Below are 20560 nucleotides of genomic sequence, written 5' to 3' on the forward strand. Positions count from 1 at the left end.
TTTCTTTCTTTCTTTCTTTCTTTCTTTCTTTCTTTCTTTCTTTTTTTTCTTTTTCTTTCTTTTCTTTCTTTCTCTCTCTCTCTCTCTCTCTCTCTCTCTCTCTCTTTCTCTCTTTCTTTCTTTCTTAGACAGAGTCTCACTCTATTGCCCAGGCTGGGGTACAGTGGCATGATCTCGATTCACGCAAACTCCACCTCCCAGGTTCAAGTGATTCTCCTACCTCAGCCTTCTGAGTAGCTGGAATTACAGGTGTGCGCCACCACATCCAGCTAATTTTTGTATTTTTAGTAGAGACCAGGTTTCACCATGTTGGCCAGGCTGGTCTCGAACTCCTTACCTCAAGTGATCCACCCGCCTCAGCTTCCCAAACTGCTGGGATTACAGGCGTGAGCCACCACGCCTGGCCTTCCCTGCTTTTTTTCTGTAGCACTTTGAATCATCTGACAACTTATATCATTTACGTTCTTTGTTTACCCTTTCTCCTCCTTTAGAACTCTGGCTCACCGCTTTATCCTCAACACTAGCAATTCAATGAATATCGTACCTATGGGAAAAGAAGAGGGGTGGGGAAGAAAGGGAGGAAGGGAATAGAAAGGAAGGATTAAAGGTCTTTCGAATTTCCCTATTTTCATAAGACAGCACTGCCAAGACCCCTGATAACCTTGGACATCCCCACATAGCCACATAGCCAAGGCCTGACTGCAGTCTACCCTGAGTCCTGGACAAATGCCTGGATTTCCCTGGCAGCAAGGTTTCCTTTTTTTTTTTTTTTTTTTTTTTTTTGATTGAGTGAGGAGACTTTATTGATGGCACATGACAAGGTGGGGCTCCCTAGGTGTCTCCCTCTTCACGCGGTCTGCGTGGAAACTGTGAGGAGGGGAGATTCTCCGTGTGGTGGGGCCTGAGTGGCGCACGGACTCTCCAGCAGTGAGGGCCTCTCTCTTCCTCTCGTGCTCTCACTGGGTCTGGTGGTCCAGGGGTCTTACTCCTTGGAGGCCATATGAGCTCTACCACCCTGTTGCTGTAGCCAAACTCATCGTCCTATCAGGAAATGTGTTTGACAAAGTGGTCATCGAGGGCAATGCCAGCTCCAGCATCGAAGGTGAAAGAGTGGGTGTCGCTGTTGAAGTTGGAGGAGATGACCTGGTGCTCGGTGTAGCCCCGGATGCCCTTGAGGGGCCCTCCAAAGCCTGTTTCACCACCTTCCTGATGTCATCCTATTTGGCAGATTTTTCCAGATGGCAGGTCAGGTCCATGACTGACACGCTGGCAGTAGGGACACAGAAGGCCATGCCAGGGAGCTTCCGGTTCAGATCAAGGATGACCTTGCCCACAGGGCTTACCTATCTTATAGAAGAGTCTGACAAGGGTGTTTCTCATCTATGTCTCTAGTTTAGTTGAGACTAGGGCTTTCCATCTTCTCCTTTCTCTGCACCCCCTACAAGTTGCTTCACTTTAGGACAGAGCCACAGGTTTCTGTGTAAGTCTGGAACTGCTTGCTGAAGTTTACAGTTTGTTCCTTGACAGAGTGACCTACCACTCATGACACCTGTCATCCGACCTCTGAGACTGGCAATGCTGTCCCATGGGATTAGAGATGCAGGGAGCTGACATCATGTTGGTCTTGATTTTGCTGTTTTGTGAGGCCTGAGAATTGCTTAACTGCTTGAAACTCCTCACCTTCACCTTGTCTCTGTGGACATAGATATTCCTTGGAGTACTATACAGTCCCAATTAATAGAGCTTTCAATACTCATTTTGCAGCTCATCATTAAAATTCATGCTTAGTAACTGATGTAAAATAACAAATTGTTTACCTAACAACTATTGTTATACATGATACCACACACACACACAGAGAGAGAGAGAGAGAGAGAGAGAGAGAGAGAGAGAGAGAGCGCACTAAGGTCAGAATACCATGGAGGAAAAGAAGAATAGAAGAATCTGGTGGTCAATTCCCTTACATTCTTCTGTTGACAAATTTTCTTGTTGGGACCTTCACTTATTTCATCAAAAGATGGTGGCTAATTATATAATTTATTACTCAGAAGCTTTTTATGTATTTATTTGTTTTGGAGACAGGGTCTCACCATGTTGCCCAGGCTGGAGTGCAATGATGTGATCATAGCTCACGGTAGCCTCCACTTTCTACGCTCAAGCAATCCTCCAGCCTCAGCCCCAGGAGTAGCTGGGACTACAGGCACACACCATGCCTAGCTTTTTTTTTTTTTTTTTTTTTTTTTTTTTAGATACGGGGTTTTGTCATGTTGCCTAGGCTGGTCTTGAACTCCTGGGCTCAAGCAATCCTCCTGCCTCAGCCTCCCAAAATGCTGGGATTACAGGTGTGAGCCACCACAGCCGGCCATCACTCAGAATCTTAAGTCATTGTCAAACAATGGAAAGCATAGAAATCAAACAGTAGTCCAATTCTAGAATATAAAAAGAAAGCTCTAATATTCAAAGACCAAACAGATTTTACAGGACTGTCATTACTGTCATTAAAAAGTAAAACTGGCCAGTTGTGGTGGTGCGTATCTGTAATACCAGCACTCTGGGAGGCCGAGGTGGGAGCATTACTTGAGCCCAGGAGTCTAAGACCAGCCTGGGCAACATGGTGAGACCCCATCTCTACAAAAAGTACAAAAATTAGCCAGGCTTGGTGGCATGCTCCTGTAGTCCCAGCTACTCGGGAGGCTGAGGTGGGAGGATCACTTGTGCTTGGGAGGAGGTTGCAGTGAGCTGAGATGGTACCATTTAGCCTGGGCAACAGAGCAAGATCCTGTCTCAAAAATAAACAAAACAAAACTGATTCTTCAGAATAGGATATCAAATATGTAAAGTAATAATTTGAGAAACATGAAAAAGTGTTATGTGTGAAGAAAATCAGAAGATTGAATCTGTATTATTTTAATGTAAAAGCATGCACATATGTGAAACAAAGTAGAAGGGAACACTAAAGAAAAAATGGGTGTGATTGGGTCATGGGAGCATGTTTGTTACTTTTTGGTTGTAATGTTTGTGTGATACAAGAGGGAGAGAAATTACTTTCGAAATGTACTTGTTAATTTTAGCAAAATCCTTGTAGAAATTAAACTGCTAGTTTTAAAATAAAACACAAGCACTAAAATAATAGAGGTTATGTTTCATTTTTATTAACTTAGTTTTGCCATGGTTGAGACTAGATTCACCACAGTTCAATTTATCAAGCACTTAACTATGTGTTCCGCACATAATAACCATCTTAGCATAGAGGATCATCTCTTCTAATCCTCACAAGAGATACTATTTTTATCACTTCATAGAGGAGGTTAATAAACTTGACTAGGTCATAAGATCTTCAGTTGAAGTTAGGATTTCAACCCAGAGCCAAGTAATGTAATGGCTGATGTTTTCCATAGAGAAAATGTAAGCTGAGATGATGCTCAAACTATAAATCTGGAACCTTAGGGGGACAAAAACGTATGGATGTCTCCTTCCTATTACTTTAGCATTTTAATTAGACCCGTGTGTCTCTATTTGTTTTTGGACATGCAAGCTGCTTGCAGTTCATCATAGCGAACTCACACAATTCATTTGATGAAACACAAACCTGTTCTTACAAACTCACTGTCATCTCTTTTTAATCTTACTAATTCCGATAAAAATCACATTGCACTTTACCCTGTGTCACCTCCAATGATCTCTGACCGAAAGCCAAATCTTCTTTGTGTGTTTGCTTTATGGACAGTTAGGTTCTACACAGGTACTTAAACATGAAAATTGAAATCATAGAGGCTGGGCACCGTGGTTCAAGCCTGTAATCCCAGCACTTTGGAAGGCCGAGGCAGGCGGATCACCTGAGGTCAGGATTTCGAGACCAGCCTGACTAACATGGTGAAACACTGTCTCTACTAAAAATACAAAAATTAGCTGGGCTGGTGGCCTGTGCCTGTAATCCCAGCTACTCAGGAGGCTGAGGCAGGAGAATCGCTTGAACCCGTGAGGCGGTGGTTGGAGTGAGCCAGAATCACGCTATTGCACTCCAGCCTGGGACACGAGGGCGAAACTGTCTCAAAATAATAATAATAATAATAAATAAAGCACAGAAACTATACCAGAAAATAGGAAACAAAACGAACAGTGAAGAGAGTGAGAAAAGGAGGCAGATATATAGAAGAGGAAAAGGAAGGGGGCCCAAGTGAGGCTGGAAAAACCGGGGAGGAGGAGGGGGCTCATTAGGTCAGAAGCAACCTGCCGTCTTCTAAGTTCTGGCCAAGGGTAGATCAAAGGATCCAGATTCCTGAGTTTTAAAATGTTATTAGGCTGCTTCATCACTTGTCCCTGACGTTGCAGCGACTCCGATGGTAACTTTAGTCTCCATTGCTTGGAGCAGCCACAGTGTACACCGGACAGGATATTCCGCGCAGCTGTTGCTGAACTCAAGGCAACTCCTATCGCCTTTCTCTTTTCGGAGCTCAAGATTCCTTGCATTATTGCCCATAGGCATGTGTTTTACCCCACACTCCTTCTCCCTTTTATCTTGATTTTCGTGGTGCTGGGGAGTCTGCAGGGATTCCATGGCGACGGGTTCACTGGGACAGGGGCTGGGGTTGTGCGTCCCTGAGGCAAAGCAAATACAGAAAAGGGAATAGAGATAGAGGGCTAAGACTCCCAGGCACTGAAAGGTAGAAACTGGGTTATAAGAGAGAGGGGAGCACAGACGCCCGGAGAGAGCCTGCCCTCGGGATACCACTGGCGGTAGGCTGGCCTCCGAACAACTAGAAGGTCCAAGCCCTGAGCGTCTGGTTACCCGGGCAACTTTATGGTCTCGCGATACAGACCTCGCGCCTGCGCACTGCCGTTGTAGGGGCCCAGTCCGGAGCCTCCACCCCGGGGCCTAAACTCGAGTCTAAAAGATGGGGCCTCGTTGTGTTGTTTCCGGGCCGCGCGACGCTGTGGGCTGCTTTCCCCTTTCCGGAGTGACCTAACACAGGATAACGAAACCTGCAGTGCTCCTAGCGCTTCCGCTCCGCCCCGTCGCGTCTGGGAGGCGAAGCCGGGAGGCGAGCGCTCTGCGCATGCGCGGCGCAGGCGCACTTGGAGCCGGTGCTGCAACCCTCAGGTGAAGGCGGATCCGCCACCGTGAGTTCCAGGTGGGCGCGCGGGGCCCACGTAGGGCAGGAGGCCAGCCCCGGGGGGATCGGGCCCGGGACTCCACGGAATCTGGAGGCCGAAGCCCGCGCGCACGCAAGGCCTCCGCTGCTTCCCCGACGCCTCTTGCGTGGCCGCGGAACCCGCCGCCCTCTCGGTTGGGCTACCCAGTCCCGGGCCAGGCGTGTGCACCCAGAGCTTCCGCGCCTCTCCTCGGGCTCCTCTGCTGGATTGCAGCGCCGTCTGGGCACCAGGAGTGCAAAGCGAAAACCGCACGCCGGCCGTTCTGTTCTCCACGGTCTCCAAGGAGACACGGACCGATCCAGGGGCGGCGTGCAGTGGGGAGGTGAGCTTTGGGTCGGCCGTCGCCCCTCGGCTACCGGCGGGATCCAGAAACCGGAAGTCACCACCGATACCCTTCTCACCTTTACTCCCAGCTGGTCACTACTGTGTCGGGAGATTCTACCTTCTTTTCCGACTAACATGTATTTCTCTCCAGTCCTTTCTGCGGTGTCTCTAGTGTAGGCCACCGCCATTTCTAACCTGGACGACTTCGGGGGCGTGTTTGCTGCTCAAGGATTCTTCCTTTGCCCAGATCCACAAAGATCTATAACGTCTTTCTAATCATGACGCCTCTGCTTTAGACGTTAAAGTTGCTTCACACTGGAAGGCTTGCAAAGGTCTTCATTATCTGGTCCTTACCCACCTTTCCTAGTTTCTCACTGCTTTCTCTAGCATCTCTGCCCCAGCCACATTGAACTTATTGGAACTTGCCTTTTTTTTTTTTTTTTTTTTTGAGACATAGCAGTCGCCCATGCTGGAGTGCAGTGGCGCGATCCTGGCCCACTGCAACCTCCTCCTGCCGGGTTCAAGCGATTCTTCTGCCTCAGCCTCCCGAGTAGCTGGGACTACAGGCGCGCGCCACAACGCCCGGCTGTTTTTCGTATTTTTAGTAGAGACGGGTTACCCTGTTGGTCAGGCTGGTCTCGATCTCCTGGCCTTAAGTGATCCGCCCGCCTGGGCCTCCCAAAGTGCTGAGATTACAGGCGTGAGCCACCTTGCCAGCCAACTTCTTTCTTTTGATGCTGAGATACCTTTCTTTACTCCATACTCCCTTTGGTTGGCATTGTTTAGATGTAGGTTGAGAGGTCCGGCCGGGCTCCTCTTAGTCCCAGACTAAGTGCTCACGCCTGTAGTCCCAGCACTTTGGGAGGCCGAGGTGGTTGGATCACAAGGTCAGGAGATCGAGACCATCCTAGCCAACATGATGAAACCCCATCTCCACTAAAAATAAGAAAATTAGCCGGACATGGTGACGCGCGCCTGTACTGTAGTCCCAGCTACTCGGGAGGCTGAGGCAGGAGAATCGCTTGAACCCGGGAGGCAGGCGGAGGATGCAGTAAGCCGATATTGTGCCACTGCACTTCAGCCTGGCGACAGAATGAGACTCCGTCTCAAAAGGGGGGGAAAAAAAAAGCAGTTCCTCTATGAGGACTGCCTTTTCCTGCCCCCTCAACTAAGCTAGGCCTCTGCTGGATATTCCCTAAGCATCCTGTAGTTCCCTGACCTTCATGTGCATCAGGCTTTATTGTATAATTACCTGCTGATATTTTTTCCTTGTGGACTGTAACCTCACTGAGGTCTGCGACAAAAAAATACTTATGGCCTGGCACATCCTGGATAATACAGAAAGGTGGTGCCTGTGGTATCCCGAGGGCAGGCTCTCTCCGGGCGTCTGTGCTCCCCTCTCTCTTATAACCCAGTTTCTACCTTTCAGACTTGAAGGTGGGAAAATGCTGGCCTCATTAAATAGTATGTGGTTCGGTGTTGAGGTCTTGTGCTTGGTGGGGCCTAAGGAGAAAGAGGCTGGTGGGAGATTGAGACTGGAGGTTGGAGGGCCTTTTATGTCACATTAGAGTTTGGGTGGGGCATGATAGCTCATGCCTGCAGCCCAGCACTTTGGGAGGCCGAGGCTGGGGGATTGCCTGAGCCTAGGAGTTGAAAACCAGCCTGGGCAACAAAGCAAGACCCAGTCTCTACGGAGCTGTTTTTTTTTTTGTTTTTTTTTTTTTTTTGTTTTTTTGAGACAGAGTCTTACCCCGTTGCCCAGGCTGGAGTGCCGTGGTGCGATTTCGGCTCACTGCAGCCTCTGCCTCCTGGGTTCAAGCGATTCTCATACCTCAGCCACCCAAGTAGCTGGGATTACAGTTGCGCATCACCACACCTGGCTAATTTTTGTATTTTTAGTTTAGACTGGGTTTCACCATATTTGCCAGGCTGGTCTCGAACGCCTGACCTAAAGTGATCCGTCCAGCTTGGCCTCTCAAAGTGCTGGGATTACAGGCGTGAACCACCGTGCCCAGCCTATACAGAAAATTTAAAAATTAAAAAACTTTTCTGGGCTTGGTGGTGTGCGCCTATAATCCCAGCTACTTAGCAGGAGGCTGAGGTGGGAGGATCGCTTGAACCCAAGAGTTCAAGGCTGCAGTGAGCCATGATCAAACGACTGCATTACAGCCAGGTGACAGGGCAAGACTGTCTAGTAAAAAGTGTTTGCCCTTGATCTATAGGCAGCAGAGGCCTCTTGAGACACAGCTCTAAAAGGACCTCAGCAAAGCCTTATTTTTCTCCCTTTCTCTAAAGCTATAAAATCTTACCAGTCAGTATTTTGTTTCTGGATTATATTGCATGAGATTATGCTTATCCAAACTACTTGGCTCTCTTTATCTCCCTAGCAGATTCTGCAGGCGGGAGAAGTTTATAGCCTGTTTTGTGATCCCTCCGGAGCATGGTTTTAAGTATTTACTCTGTGGTGTTTGGATGCGGAGACATGATCTGACTTGCAGTTGCCAAGAGCTCTGTTCCATCCTATTTGTTTCACCCCTCTGTCACTTATTTCCCTCTTCCTGACCACTTTGAACCTGATGCCAGCCCCTCGCAGTCACCGCATTGCATCTGGATGAGCCACTTTTCTTCCTGATTCCCTGAGCTCTGGGGAGCACAAAGATAATGGGGTCAGGGGGCAGTGTGGCCACTGTGAAGGAAGCAGCTTAGGCCCCAGAAGTCTCCAGCAGTGGGCAGTACCGAGACGACCAGGGTGTGATCTCTCACCCCAAGGAGCTGAATTTGGGTTTCTGGGAAGAGTATCAGAGACCAATAGCGCTCAGGAGGCCCTTCCTCGGGGCTGTCCAGCATGGAAGCACCCCGTCCTACACCAGTGGTTCCTGATTGCGGTTCTGAATCAGATTCACGGGGGCATTTATTTATTTATTTATTTTGATATGGAGTCTTACTGTCGCCCAGGCTGGAGTGCAGTGGCGCGATCTCAGCCCACTGCAACCTCTGCCTCCTGGGTTCAAGAAATTCTGCCTCAACCTCCCGAGTAGCTGGGATTACTGGCAGGCACCACTATGCCTGGCTAATTTTTTTGTATTTTTTAGTAGAGATGGGATTTCAACATATTGGCCAGGCTGGTCTCAAACTCCTGACCTTGTGATCCACCTGCCTCGGGCTCCCAAAATGCTTTGGTTACTGGCATGATCCACTGCACCCGGCCTAGGGCAGCTTTTTATAAGCACAGATGCCCAGGTCTTATTCCTGAAGATTCCAATTCAGTAGATCTGGGTTGAGGACCAACCATCTGCCTGTTTTAAGAAGCCACAGGTTATTTGTGAGGTGTAGCAAGGATTGAAAGAACAGAAAACTTGGAATTTGGAAAACTAGTTCTGACTCCGGGCAGTGAGTCAGTTTCCTAATGCACACATTGGGGAATTCTATAGGAATGCTGTGAGAAGCAAATAATCCATGGAGAGAGTGCTTTATACAGCGATACACTACTGAGGCACACTTGCCTTCAACATCAGCTACCAGCCTAGTAAATGGAAGTATAATGGAAAGGACATAACTTCCTTTAGTTTTGCCAGGTGGGTCCCTGTGATTCTAACTGAGCCCCAGGAAGGAAGGGAAGAAAATAGGGAAGAGAAAGGAATGTGTATTTGCCTCTGGGAAGGATAAACAGGATATGCCCTCTGGACCAGTAGTTTATAATATTTTCCCCATTAAGCATCCTTCTCATTTTTCCTCAATGGATTAATATCTTTAAATTTCATTACATTTCCCTAGTCTTCATGAAATTGCCAGCCAGAAAAGTCGGCTCGGGGACCCCCTAAAAAGGAGGAATGGCCGGGAGTGGTGGCTCACACCTGTAATGCCAGCACTCTGGGAGGCTGAGGTGGGTAGATCTCCTGAGGTCAGGAGTTCGAGACCAGCCTGACCAACATAGTGAAATCCCGTCTCTACTAAAATTACAAAAAGTAGCCAGGCATGGTGTTGGGTGCCTGTAATCCCAGCTACTCTGGAGGCTGTGGCAGGAGAATCAATTGAACCTGAGAGGCAGAGGTTGCAATAAGCCGAGATCGTGCCACTGTACTACAGCCTGGGCAACGAAAGCGAAACTCTGTCTCAAAACACAAAAAAAGAAAGGGGAGTGTATGCCTGCATACATATCAAGTGCTGTAGGAAGGATATTAAAGAAATTTAGGGCCCTGGGAGGTGGGGAGACTTACAAAAATGGACATGACAGAATTATTTGAAGTCTTAATCATGAGATGACTGTTCAGTTCTTTAAAATACCACACCTGATTGGTTTTGAATGGCAGAGGCCACCAGAGTCCTTGCAAATTGTGCGCTCTGCGTGGGTGGACATTGTTTACCGTGAGCCCCAGGACCTAGAACGCCACTTGCACACTGGAGGTGCTCAGATCTTATTTTTTTTTTTTTTTTTTTTTGCAGATAGAGTCAGATGTGTTACTGGGCACCGCACGATCACGTTCACTGCAGCCTTGACCTCCTGGGCTCGAGTGATCCTCCCACCTCAGTCTCCCAAGTAGCTGGGACTACAGGTATGCCTCACACTTAGCTAATTTACGTATTTTTTTTTTTTTGTAGAGGGTTTCTCCATGTTGCTCAGAGTGGTCTCGAACTCATGGGCTGAAGTGACCTGTCCACCACAGCCTCCCAAAATTCTGAGACTGAAGGCATGAGCCACTGTGCCAGGCCTAGAGTATTTGTTGAATGAATGAATGGAAGCCCAACTAGACAGCATTTTGGAAAACAGTAACAAGTTATAAGATTAATACCATATAGTCACTAAAAGGTTAATTATGAACAAGTAGAAACAGCATATTTTTAATAAATGAAATAGACAAACGGAATTGTACTACGATTGCAATAATGAAAACTTTCACATATTGCTTGTATAGGAATAAAGAAAAAATCAAAAAAATGGGGAAAATTAAACCTTGGTCATCCATTGTCCTGAGTTTTTTTGAAAGGGCCCCAGTGGAACATTTAAAATGGGGTAAGAAAAATGGGGAGAAATAAAATTACTTAATCTTTAAAAAGAAGACAAGTGTATGCTCACCTAATTGGACTTATATAATGAGGCTTGCTCTAGCTTATCAAGAATCAGAATACAGGCTGGGCGCAGTGGCTCACGGCTGTAATCCCAGCACTTTGGGAGGCCGAGGCGTGTGGATCACCTGAGGTCAGGAGTTTGAGACCAGCTGGGCAACATGGTGAAACCCCGTCTCTACTAAAAAAATAGAAAAATTAGCTGGGCTTGGTGGCGGGTGCCTGTAATCCCAGATACTCGGGAGGCTGAGGCAGGAGAATCACTTGAACCCAGGAGGTGGAGGTTGCAATGAGCCGAGATTGTGCCATTGCACTCCAGCCTGGGCAACAAAAGTGAAATTCTGTCTCAAAAAAAAAGAGAGAGAGAGTACAACCAAGATACTCTTAAGTTATGCAATTGTCACTAACATGAATTTTTTCTGTTGTCATTTTGCTTCTTGGAAGGATTTTTAAAATGGCTGCAGCTCCTCAAGCACCGGGGCGGGGATCTGTCCGTAAGACGAGACCTCTGGTTGTGAAGACGTCGTTGAACAACCCATACACCATCTGCTGGAGCCCTCTGGAGAGCGAGGATATGCACTTCATCCTACAGACGCTTGAGGACAGGCTTAAAGCTATTGGACTTCAGAAGATTGAAGATAGGAAGAAAAAGAACAAAACCCCTTTTCTGAAAAAAGAAAGCAGAGAGAAATGCAGCAATGCTGTTGATATTAGTGAGGATCTGAAGGAGAAAACAGACGCTAAGCAGCAAGTGTCAGGGTGGACGCCTGCACACATCAGGAAGCAGCTTGCCATTGGCGTTAACGAAGTTACCAGAGCCCTGGAAAGGAGTGAACTGCTGTTAGTTCTGGTGTGTAAATCAGTCAAGCCTGCCATTATCACCTCACACCTGATTCAGTTAAGCCTCAGCAGAACCGTCCCTGCCTGTCAGGTCCCCCAGCTCAGTGAGAGAATCGCCCCCGTCATTGGCTTAAAATGTGTTCTAGCCTTGGGCTTCAAAAAGAACACCACTGACTTTGTGGACGAGGTAAGAGCCATCATCCCCAGAGTCCCCAGTTTAAGTGTACCGTGGCTTCAAGACAGAACTGAAGATTCTGGGGAAAGTTTAGAGACTGAACCTCTGGAAAGCCAAGACAAAGAGCTTCTGGACACTTCATTTGAAGATCTGTCAAAACCTAAGAGAAAGCTTGCTGACGGTCAGCAGGCTTCTGTAACATTACAACCCCTTAAAATCAAGAAACTGATTCCAAACCCTAATAAGAAAAGGAAACCACCCAAAAGTAAAAAAGCTACTCCAAAGTAATCTTGCATAAACTTAACATGTCATACTGTTTGTGAAAGCACACCTTGTGAAGAAGCCTTACAACTAATAAAATGAGTTATATTTACATAGATTCATACAGTCCTGTTTGGTAATATTCAAATGTGTAAGACTCTTTGTAACTATGGCACAGATATTAAGTGCAGGAAATATTCAAAAATAGGAATACCCAAACAGAAGTTTATTGAAACTAGTGTTCATGCGTATTTAAATTGACTTCTTCCTTTTCTTTTTTTGAGACAGAGTTTCACTCTTGTCCAGGCAGGAGTGCAGTGGCACAATCTCGGCTCACTGCAACCTCTGCCACCTGGGTTCAACGATTCTCCTGTCTCAGCCGCCTGAGTAGGTGAGATTACAGGTGCGTGCCACCACACCCAGCTCACTTTTTTGTATTTTTAGTAGAGATGGAGTTTCACCATGTTGGTCAGGCTGGTCTTGAACTCCTCACCTCATGATCTGCCCGCATCGTCCTCCCAAAGTGCTGGGATCACAGGCCTGAGCAGCCGTGCCCGGCCTAAATTGACTTTTTCAAAGGCTGGTAGAGTGCCTGTGAGCAAGAATATTGGTGTCCTACAACGCTTAGCATTTTCCTATCAAACCTGGAAAATGCCACAGTAAATGTTCTAGTCAGTCAGATAGATGGAACTGAATTGGGGAAGCATTATCAGTTTTAAAGGAAAGATCCCAAATGCCAAGCAATCTATTGTCTTCAGGAGCAATAATCATTTTTCACTTCATGTCAATTTGACTTTTAGGTAGGAATAGACATGGGCTTGGGAGAAAGGCTTAATATTTACAGAAAAAATAGCAACAACACAGAGAAAGCCAGATAAGGTATTTTGATTGGGAAGAGTTCACCCCCATTACGTGATTCACTTACCTCCTTGGAAATCTAACATGTATAAAAGGTATTATGGTAATTGGATGAAATGTGGCCAAAAGATTAAAAAAACTGAGGAGCTTGTGTTCTCAGAGGTGGGTGTGTGACAAGAGTCCTTCAGGTTAGGAAATGGAGCATAACCAGTGCTCTCTGTTAAGAGTGTTTACTGTTTACAGTGTGTATGGAAAAGTTAGTTTCTGTAATTTAGAAGGAAGGTATTACTAAAGATTTTTCCAGCTGAAAGTGGCTGACTCATGGGTTATGCCACCTCTTGATTTAAATTTTACTTAGTGCCATCTTGGCCAAAAAGAAAAAAAAAAAAAGATACCTTATTGAATAGAACATTTGCATGACAGACAAAGTACACTATAATGCAGTTTTAAATCTACAAGACACTATATATCGCATTTAAATTTAGTTTTAATAGCTACTTCATAAGCAGTTTAATTCTCAAAAATGTTAATTAGCAATCTGCTTCTGTTATAGAGGCAAATGTAGTTATTCTATTTAAAAGTGATTAATAATTTGATAATGAATTATGTAAATGACTCTTTAAAGGAGCAGTGTAACTATCACCATGAGGTAAGCGCATGACAAAATTTCCAACTGGCAGTTCTGCAATTATATTATTTTTGAGATGGAGTCTCAGTCTGTTGCCCAAGCTGGAGTACAGTGGTGTGATCCCAGCTCACTGCATCCTCCACCTCCTGGGTTCAAGCGATTCTCCTGCCTCAGTTTCCTGAGTACCTGGGATGACAGGTGCGTGCCACCATGCCTGGCTAAGTTTTTTATTTTTAGTAGAGATAGAGCTTCACCACGTTGACCAGGCTGGTCTCAGACTCCTGACCTCAAGTGATCTGCTCACCTCGGCCTCCCAAAGTGCAGGGATTACAGGTGTGAGCCACCGCACCTGACCGATTCTGCAATTATTTGAAAATCTACTTTGCATAGACTTTGTGCCATGAAAATGAGTGGGAAGTAAATTCCTAAATTAGAGCTTTCACTCCAGGTTAAGTCAAAATCTCCTTTACTTAATGCCAGTATCTCAAACCCTGTTCCAGTGAATGAGGACCGTTTTGTTTCTTGAAGCCTTTCTCCTGTTAGGAAAGAACGCTAATTAGGGTGGAACCATCCGAAATTCGAAGTCTTCCATTGTCTCCAAGAAAGGTCCTAATTATGCACTACTGTGGGGCCCACATCGCCCTCTGGTGGTAGTCTCAGGGATGCCACAGCTGTGGGTTGGTCTTTAGAATCATAGCAAACTAGAGAGAGTTCACCTCCTTCGTAGTGACCAAGGTCAACAAACTCTGTAAAAGGCCAGAAAGTGAGTATCTTAGACTTTGCAGGCCACACAATCTGTCACAACAACTCAATTCAGCTTTGTAGTGTGAAGCAGCCACTGGCAATATGTAAATGAAAGTGGCTGTGGCCAAGTGTGGTGGCTCATGTCTATAATCCCAGTACCTTGGGAGGCCAAACCAGAAGGATCACTTGAGGCCAGGAGTTACAAGACCAGCCCAGGCAACATAGCAAGACCTCGTCTTTACAAAAAATGAAAAAATTAGCAAGGCGTGGTGGTATGCACCCGTAGTCCCAGCTACTCAGGACGCAGAAGCAGGAGGATCATTTTAACCCAGGAGTTTGGGGCTATAGTGAGCTGTGACTGTGCCATTGTATTCTAGCCTGAGCAATAGAGTGAAACCCTGTCCTCAAAAAAAAAAAAGTATGACTATGTTCCAATAAAACCTTATTAAGGGACACAGGAATTTGAATTTTGTATAATTTGCATATGTCACAAAATGATGTCATTTTTTGGCTTTTTCTCCTCATTCAAGGAACTAAAAACATTCTTAGCCTGTGGGCTATACAAAGACAAGCAATGGGCTGGATTTAGCCCACAGGCCATAGTCTGGTGGCCCCTGCCTGGTATAAGATATGACTGGTTTCACTGGACTCATAACTTGAAGGAAATGCCATCATGTCTAAAACAACTCTGTCTGCACTTAACATCCTAGGCACTGGCACTTATAAAGGCAGGAAAAGCATCTACATTTTTTTTTTTTCCAAGACGGAGTCTTGCACTGTCACCCAGGCTGGAGTACAGTGGCACGATCTCGGCTCACTGCAACCTCCGCCTCCTGGGTTCAAGTGATTCTCCTGCCTCAGCCTCCCAGCAGCTGGGATTACAGGTACCCGCCACCACACCCAGCTAGTTCTTTTTGAATTTTTATTAGAGATGGGGTTTCATCATGTTGGCCAGGCTAGTCTCAAACCCTCAAATGTTTCGCCCACCTCGGCCTCCCAAAGTGCTGGGATTACAAGCGTGAGCCACCACGCCCGGCCAAGGCATCTACTTTGTGGCATCTGAGTTTAGGCCAGGCTACGTGACCTTGGTTAGGATCTTATTTTTCCCATGGATTATTGGCAATATAAACACACATCTGTACACTATGAAAATTTTTCAAATTCTAGATTAAAAACACCATCAGTAACAAAATTATGAATACTTATGTACAAATAAGACATTTTCCATTAGCATGACACATGACAGTTTTCATGATAAAGTCAGCATAGAGGAGTATGTGCAATTTTGCATAAGTAATAAAAACATTCAAACTATCAATGCCCTGATAGCATGAATAAGTTCCACCAGGCATCTCTTTTGACTTTACAGTTTTTATTTCCTTTTCTTCATATATCCTTGATGTTGCTGAGAAGAAACTGAACTTTGCACAACAGCAGAAAAGTCAGTCGTGGGCACAGGCTCTTTCTTTTTTCTTCTTTTGTTTGAGACGGAGTCTTGTGCTATGTCACCCAGGCTGGAGTGCAGTGGCTTGATCTCAGCTCACTGCAACCTCACCTCTCAGGTTCAAGTGATTCTCCTGCCTCAGCCTCCCAAGTAGCTGGGATTACAGGCGCATGCCACCACACCCAGCTCATTTTTGTATTTTTAATAGAGACAGGGTTTCACCATGTTGGCTGGGATGGTCTCCATCTCCTGACCTTGTGATCCGCCCGCCTCGGCCTCCCAAAGTGCTGGGATTACAGGCGTGAGCCACTGCGCCCGGCCACAGGCTCTTACAGAGAGCATAGTGAGTGCTTGCACAAAACTTTGCTTTTGAAGCAATCCACTGACCTGGTGAAGATCAAAGTACAAACTTGTATGTTTATTGATTTGGCAACTCTGCTTATGGAGAAATACATGTACTAGTCACCAGTACATTTTAATATTGCTCTGCACTTAAATAACCCCCACCTGTCACTGAGCTACAGAAGTGTTGATTCCATAAATGTTCCCAGTGATACCATGTAAGGTGATACCAGTAAAAAAAATTTCCAAATGGATCTTTTGTTCTGTTACATGGACAAATGTACCATCACTTAAGAAACAGAAATGCAGCAGTTTATCTCCACACAATAGCAAAGACTTTCTTACATGACTGTAACTTCTACTTAGTCCGTAGAAAACCAGTCCCTTTTCTAAGGGTGAAAAAATACCTCTCTTCAAGAGACAGGCAAAAATTTGAAAATTACAAGACTGTGCTCTTTATAGCCTTTCATCCCTCCCACAAATAGGTCAACAGTGAAAAAAGGATGAACTTTAATATTCTAGCTAGAAATGTGTACAAATGTCACATGTGGACTTTTGTCATCTTTTCTGATTATCGACTACTTCAATTTCACTTGAGTTGTGCTTTTATTCTTCTTTGGAATGGCAGTTCCAGAAATCATTAAATATTAACAAATGATGATGTCAGAGTTCTAGAAATAAAAATATCCATCTATTGTAGTACTAGTCCAACCTGAAGGGAGGGAAGAAATGGAATAGTAAGAAAAATTAGATCGCGATGTAGTACAACAGATCAGTCTTTCTAAAAGCTGTCATAAGGCTCAGCTCACACCTGTAATCCCAGCACTTTGGGAGGCCAAGGCAGGTGGATCACCTGAGGTCAGGAGTTGGAGACCAGCCTGGCCAACATGATCAAACCCCATCTCTACTAAAAATGAAAAAATTAACCAGGCATGGTGGTGGACACAATCCCAGCTACTCGGGAGGCTGAGGCAGGAGAATCACCTGAACCCGGGAAGCGGAGGTTGCAGTGAGCCGAGATCATGCCACTGCACTCCAGCCTGTGGACAGAGCGAGACTCCATCTCAAAAAATAAAATTAAAAAAAAAAAAAATAAATATAATAAAATAAAGCTGTCTTAAGCCTAAGTGAAGCAAGTGCGAAATTGTCTAGGTACATTTGTTGAGTTTACAAGGGCTATATCCACTTCACTTACCTTTTCAGAATCTGTACCTGGACACCTCCAATTGTACAGGTAATACTGCAAATTGCCATCTCCTATACCAAACTTGAGTTTTTCCAAGAATGTCTTATTTTCCATCAAATCCAGTGCGTTGAATACATCAAATCCTTTCTGCCAATTTAAAAAGGATTTAAAATTTAAAACAAAGGACTAGTGTTTTCTGTATTACATATCTCAGTGTAACAATTCTACTACTAATAGCTTGAATATGCATTTCTAATAGAATTTAATGTCTGTGATATATAGCATAGGTTAAGAATTCAGGGTCGGGTGCCGTGGCTCATGCCTGTAATCCCAGCATTTTGGGATGCTGAGGTGGTTGGACCACTTGAGGTCAGGAGTTCGAGACCAGCCTGAAAAACATGGTGAAACCCCATCTCTACTAAAAATAACAAAAATTAGCCAAGTGTGGTGGTGCGTGCCTGCAGTCCCAGCTACTCAGGAGGCTGAGGCAGGAGAATTGCTTGAGCCTGGGAGGTGGAGGTTGCAGTGAGCCGAGATCATGCCACTGCACTCCAGCCTGAGTGACAGAGTGAGACTCTGTCCTTTTTTTTTTTTTTAAAAAGGAAGAATTCAGTTTAAAATTGTCTTATAAAATTAGCAGTGTGGCTGGATGTGGTGGCTCACGCCTGTAATCCCAGCACTTTGGGAGGCTGAGGTGGGAAGATCACTGGAGCCCAGGAATTTGAAACCAGCCTGGGCTGTAGGTGTAGGTATAGGTACAGGACATTGTCTCTACAAAAATAAAAAGATTGACTGGGCATGGTGGTGTGCGCCTGTGGACCCAGTTATGCAGGAGGCTGAGGCAGGACTGCATAAGCCCAGGAGGTCAAGGTTGCAGTGAGCTGTGATTGTACCAGTGCACTAAGCCTGAGCGACAGAGAGCCTCTCTCAAAAAACAAACAAAAAACTATAGTGAATCTGATGAAGTCAGCACGAAAATTCAGAAATGCTGAATCCCAAAAATGTTAAAAATGTAGTATGATGGCTGTCACAGGCATAAAATTACTTACGAAGATTTCAGAAAATATTTTATTCACGTTTAATTTACTTATTTATTTTTAATTTTTTTGAGACAGAGTCTCACTCTGTCACCCAGGCTGTAGTGCAGTGGCATGATCTCGGCTCACTGCAACCTCCGCCTCCCAGATTTAAGCAATTCTCCTGCGTTAGACTTCCTAGTAGCTGGCATTACAGGCGTACACCTCCATGCCCAGTTATTTTTTTTGTATTTTTAGTAGAGACGGGGTTTCACCATGTTGGCCAGGCTGGTCTTGAACTCCAGACCTCAAGTGATCCACCCTCCTTGGCCTTCCAAAGTGCTGGGATTACAGGTGTGAGCCACGGCGCCCGGCCTTGTTCCTGTTTTAGAAGGGAACAGTTGTCAAGATGGTTTCATCTCCAGGATTATTAATTATCAGCCTTTGTAAGTCCTACCTTGGCTGAAGCTATTGCCCAGGGACCAAAGTTGTAAAGACTTTAAATAGTATGCAGGCCAGGCGTGGTGGCTCATGCCTGTAATCCCAGCACTCTGGGAGGCCGCGGCAGGTGGATCACCTGAGGTCAGGAGTTCGAGACCCGCCTGGTCAATATGGTGACACCCTGTCTCTACTAAAAATACAAAAATTAGCCATGCGTGGTAGCACGCGCCTATAGTCCCAGCTACTTGGGAGGCTGAGACAGGAGAATCGCTTGAACATGGGAGGCGGAGGTTGCAGTGAGCCAAGACTGCGCCACTGCACTCCAGCCTGGGTAACACAGCAAGACTCCATCTCAAAAAAAAAAAAAAAAACACACAAGTAGTATGTTTGCTTTGGGCTGATAATGGTAAATACATTTAAGTAAAATTTTAATGGTAAAACATTAAATGTCTTTAAAATGTCAGACAACAATACTATGCAAAATGTGATATAGAAGCAGCACTTTTTATTTTTCTTTCTCAGGGTTTTTACCTTAAATAACTAATTACTGGCCATATTTTGGAAGTGTTGAAAAAAAAGCTGACAATCTGAGGATGATGTTGACTTGGGGATTCAAAGGCACAGGTAAGAGATTTTTATTTTAATTAATTAATTAATTTGAGACAGGGTCTCACTCTGTTGCCCAGGCTGGAATGCAATGGTGCAATCTCGGCTCACTGCAACCTCCACTCCCAGGTTCAAGTAATTCTCCTGCCTCAGCCTCCCAAGTAGCTGGGATTACACGTGTGTGCTATCACACCCAGCTAATTTTTGTATTTTTAGTAGAGACAGGGTTTCATCATGTAGCCTGGCTACAATTAAATGTTGAATTTAATTCCTTTAATTTTAAAATTCAGAGACTATTTGGTTGAATAAAAAAATCGCTGCTAGTTATTCACTCAACACAAATATTCACTCATGTATTAATATTTTCTTTATATATGGAAGAATATCTTTTTCTTATATTCATTATATTACTTCCTAATATATGGGCTTTATACATCCTTTTTTTTTTGAGACAGTTTCTGTCACCCAGGCTGGAGTGCAGTGGTGCAGTCTCAGCTCACTGCAACCTCTGCCTCCCAGGTTCAAGCAATTCTCCTGCCTCAGCCTCCCAAGTAGCTAGGATTACAGGCACACACCACCAAGCCTGGCTAATTTTTATATTTTTAGTAGAGACGAGGTTACACCATATTAGCCAGGCTGGTCTTAAACTCCTAACCTCAGGTGATCCACCCATCTTGGTCTCCCAAAGTGTTGGGATTGCAAGCCTGAGCCACCATGCCCAGCCTTATGTATTCTAAGGGTTAAACATTTATAATTTATATATTTTGTCTTTTTGTTAAATTGCAACAAAATTAATAATGAAAATAGCCTCTAAAGTTTCAAAAGAAACTCTTATCAAAATTCTTCCTTTGATGATCGATAGATTTTTAAAAATCCTGCATATGGCCGGGTGCAGTGGCTCAGGCCTGTAATCCCAGCACTTTGGAAGGCCGAGGCGGGTGGATCACAAGGTCAGGAGATCGAGACCATCCTGGCTAACACAGTGAAACCCCGTCTCTACTAAAAATACAAAAAAATTAGCTGGGCGTGGTGGCGGTGCCTGTAGTCCCAGCTTCTTGGGAGGCTGAGGCAGGAGAATGGCGTGAACTCGGGAGGCGGAGCTTGCAGAGAGCCGAGATCGCACCACTGTACTCCAGCCTGGGCGACACAGCGAGACTCCGTCTCAAAAAAATAAAAAATAAAAAAATCTTGCATAAATTCCACCTGTGTGGAAGAAAACACGATGTCTTCTATAGTTTGGCACAGACATTTGGAGAACCAAACGGCATGAACAGGGAGTGGCTTACCGATTTAGCGAGGATGAGTGCGTCGCTCATGAGGTCCAGCAGGGGCGTCTCTGTGTGGATGTTGTAGAATGAGTAGGCGGCTTTGAGGCTCTTGTGAGCAGGGTGGTGCATCACCGTGGAGGGGAGCGTATAGAAGCTCAGGAAGTCAGTCAGTTTACCGTTGGGACTCTAGGAGCAAAGGTGCTGTCAGG

The 20560-nt window shown here is 45.4% G+C and overlaps 2 protein-coding genes and 1 pseudogene across 11 annotated transcripts in view; 1 reads left to right on the forward strand and 2 right to left on the reverse strand.

Moving 5' to 3' along the window:
- Positions 1-2974: 2974 nt before the first annotated feature.
- LOC126962400 (putative uncharacterized protein RPP38-DT) lies at positions 2975-4795 on the reverse strand (annotated as a pseudogene).
- Positions 4796-4862: 67 nt separating this feature from the next.
- Positions 4863-11936, forward strand: RPP38 (ribonuclease P/MRP subunit p38). 5 transcript variants are annotated; one of them, XM_050803304.1, is made up of 3 exons: positions 4908-5132; positions 9922-10031; positions 10987-11936. In XM_050803304.1, exon 3 carries the CDS (start codon positions 10997-10999, stop codon positions 11843-11845), a length of 849 nt encoding a protein of 282 aa, XP_050659261.1. In that variant the 5' UTR covers positions 4908-5132; positions 9922-10031; positions 10987-10996; the 3' UTR covers positions 11846-11936. The 5 variants fall into 5 exon arrangements, with proteins under 5 accessions (XP_050659264.1, XP_050659261.1, XP_050659262.1 ...); XM_050803305.1 differs by having other exon boundaries at positions 5054-5101; XM_050803303.1 differs by having other exon boundaries at positions 5060-5476.
- A 3261-nt stretch (positions 11937-15197) lies between these two features.
- Positions 15198-20560, reverse strand: part of NMT2 (N-myristoyltransferase 2) — a 62159-nt gene continuing 56796 nt past the window's right edge. For 3 of the 6 annotated variants that reach the window (XM_050803298.1, XM_050803296.1, XM_050803300.1), the window contains 3 exons: positions 20370-20537; positions 17030-17167; positions 15198-16546 (listed from right to left, as the gene is read on the reverse strand). In XM_050803298.1, coding sequence (XP_050659255.1) covers positions 16526-16546; positions 17030-17167; positions 20370-20537 — 327 coding nt within the window. In that variant the 3' untranslated portion in view covers positions 15198-16525. Of the gene's footprint in view, positions 16547-16793; positions 16875-17029; positions 17168-20369; positions 20538-20560 lie in introns of those variants that run through there. The other 3 variants (XM_050803297.1, XM_050803299.1, XM_050803295.1) reach the window with 1 other exon arrangement.

Source organism: Macaca thibetana, chromosome 9 (genome assembly GCF_024542745.1).
Source record: "Macaca thibetana thibetana isolate TM-01 chromosome 9, ASM2454274v1, whole genome shotgun sequence".
In the NCBI taxonomy this organism is placed as follows: Eukaryota; Metazoa; Chordata; class Mammalia; order Primates; family Cercopithecidae; genus Macaca; species Macaca thibetana.

Excerpts from the sequence above, each read along its gene's own strand:
- RPP38 (XM_050803307.1), top strand. The coding sequence starts at position 10,997 with ATGGCTGCAGCTCCTCAAGCACCGGGGCGGGGATCTGTCCGTAAGACG.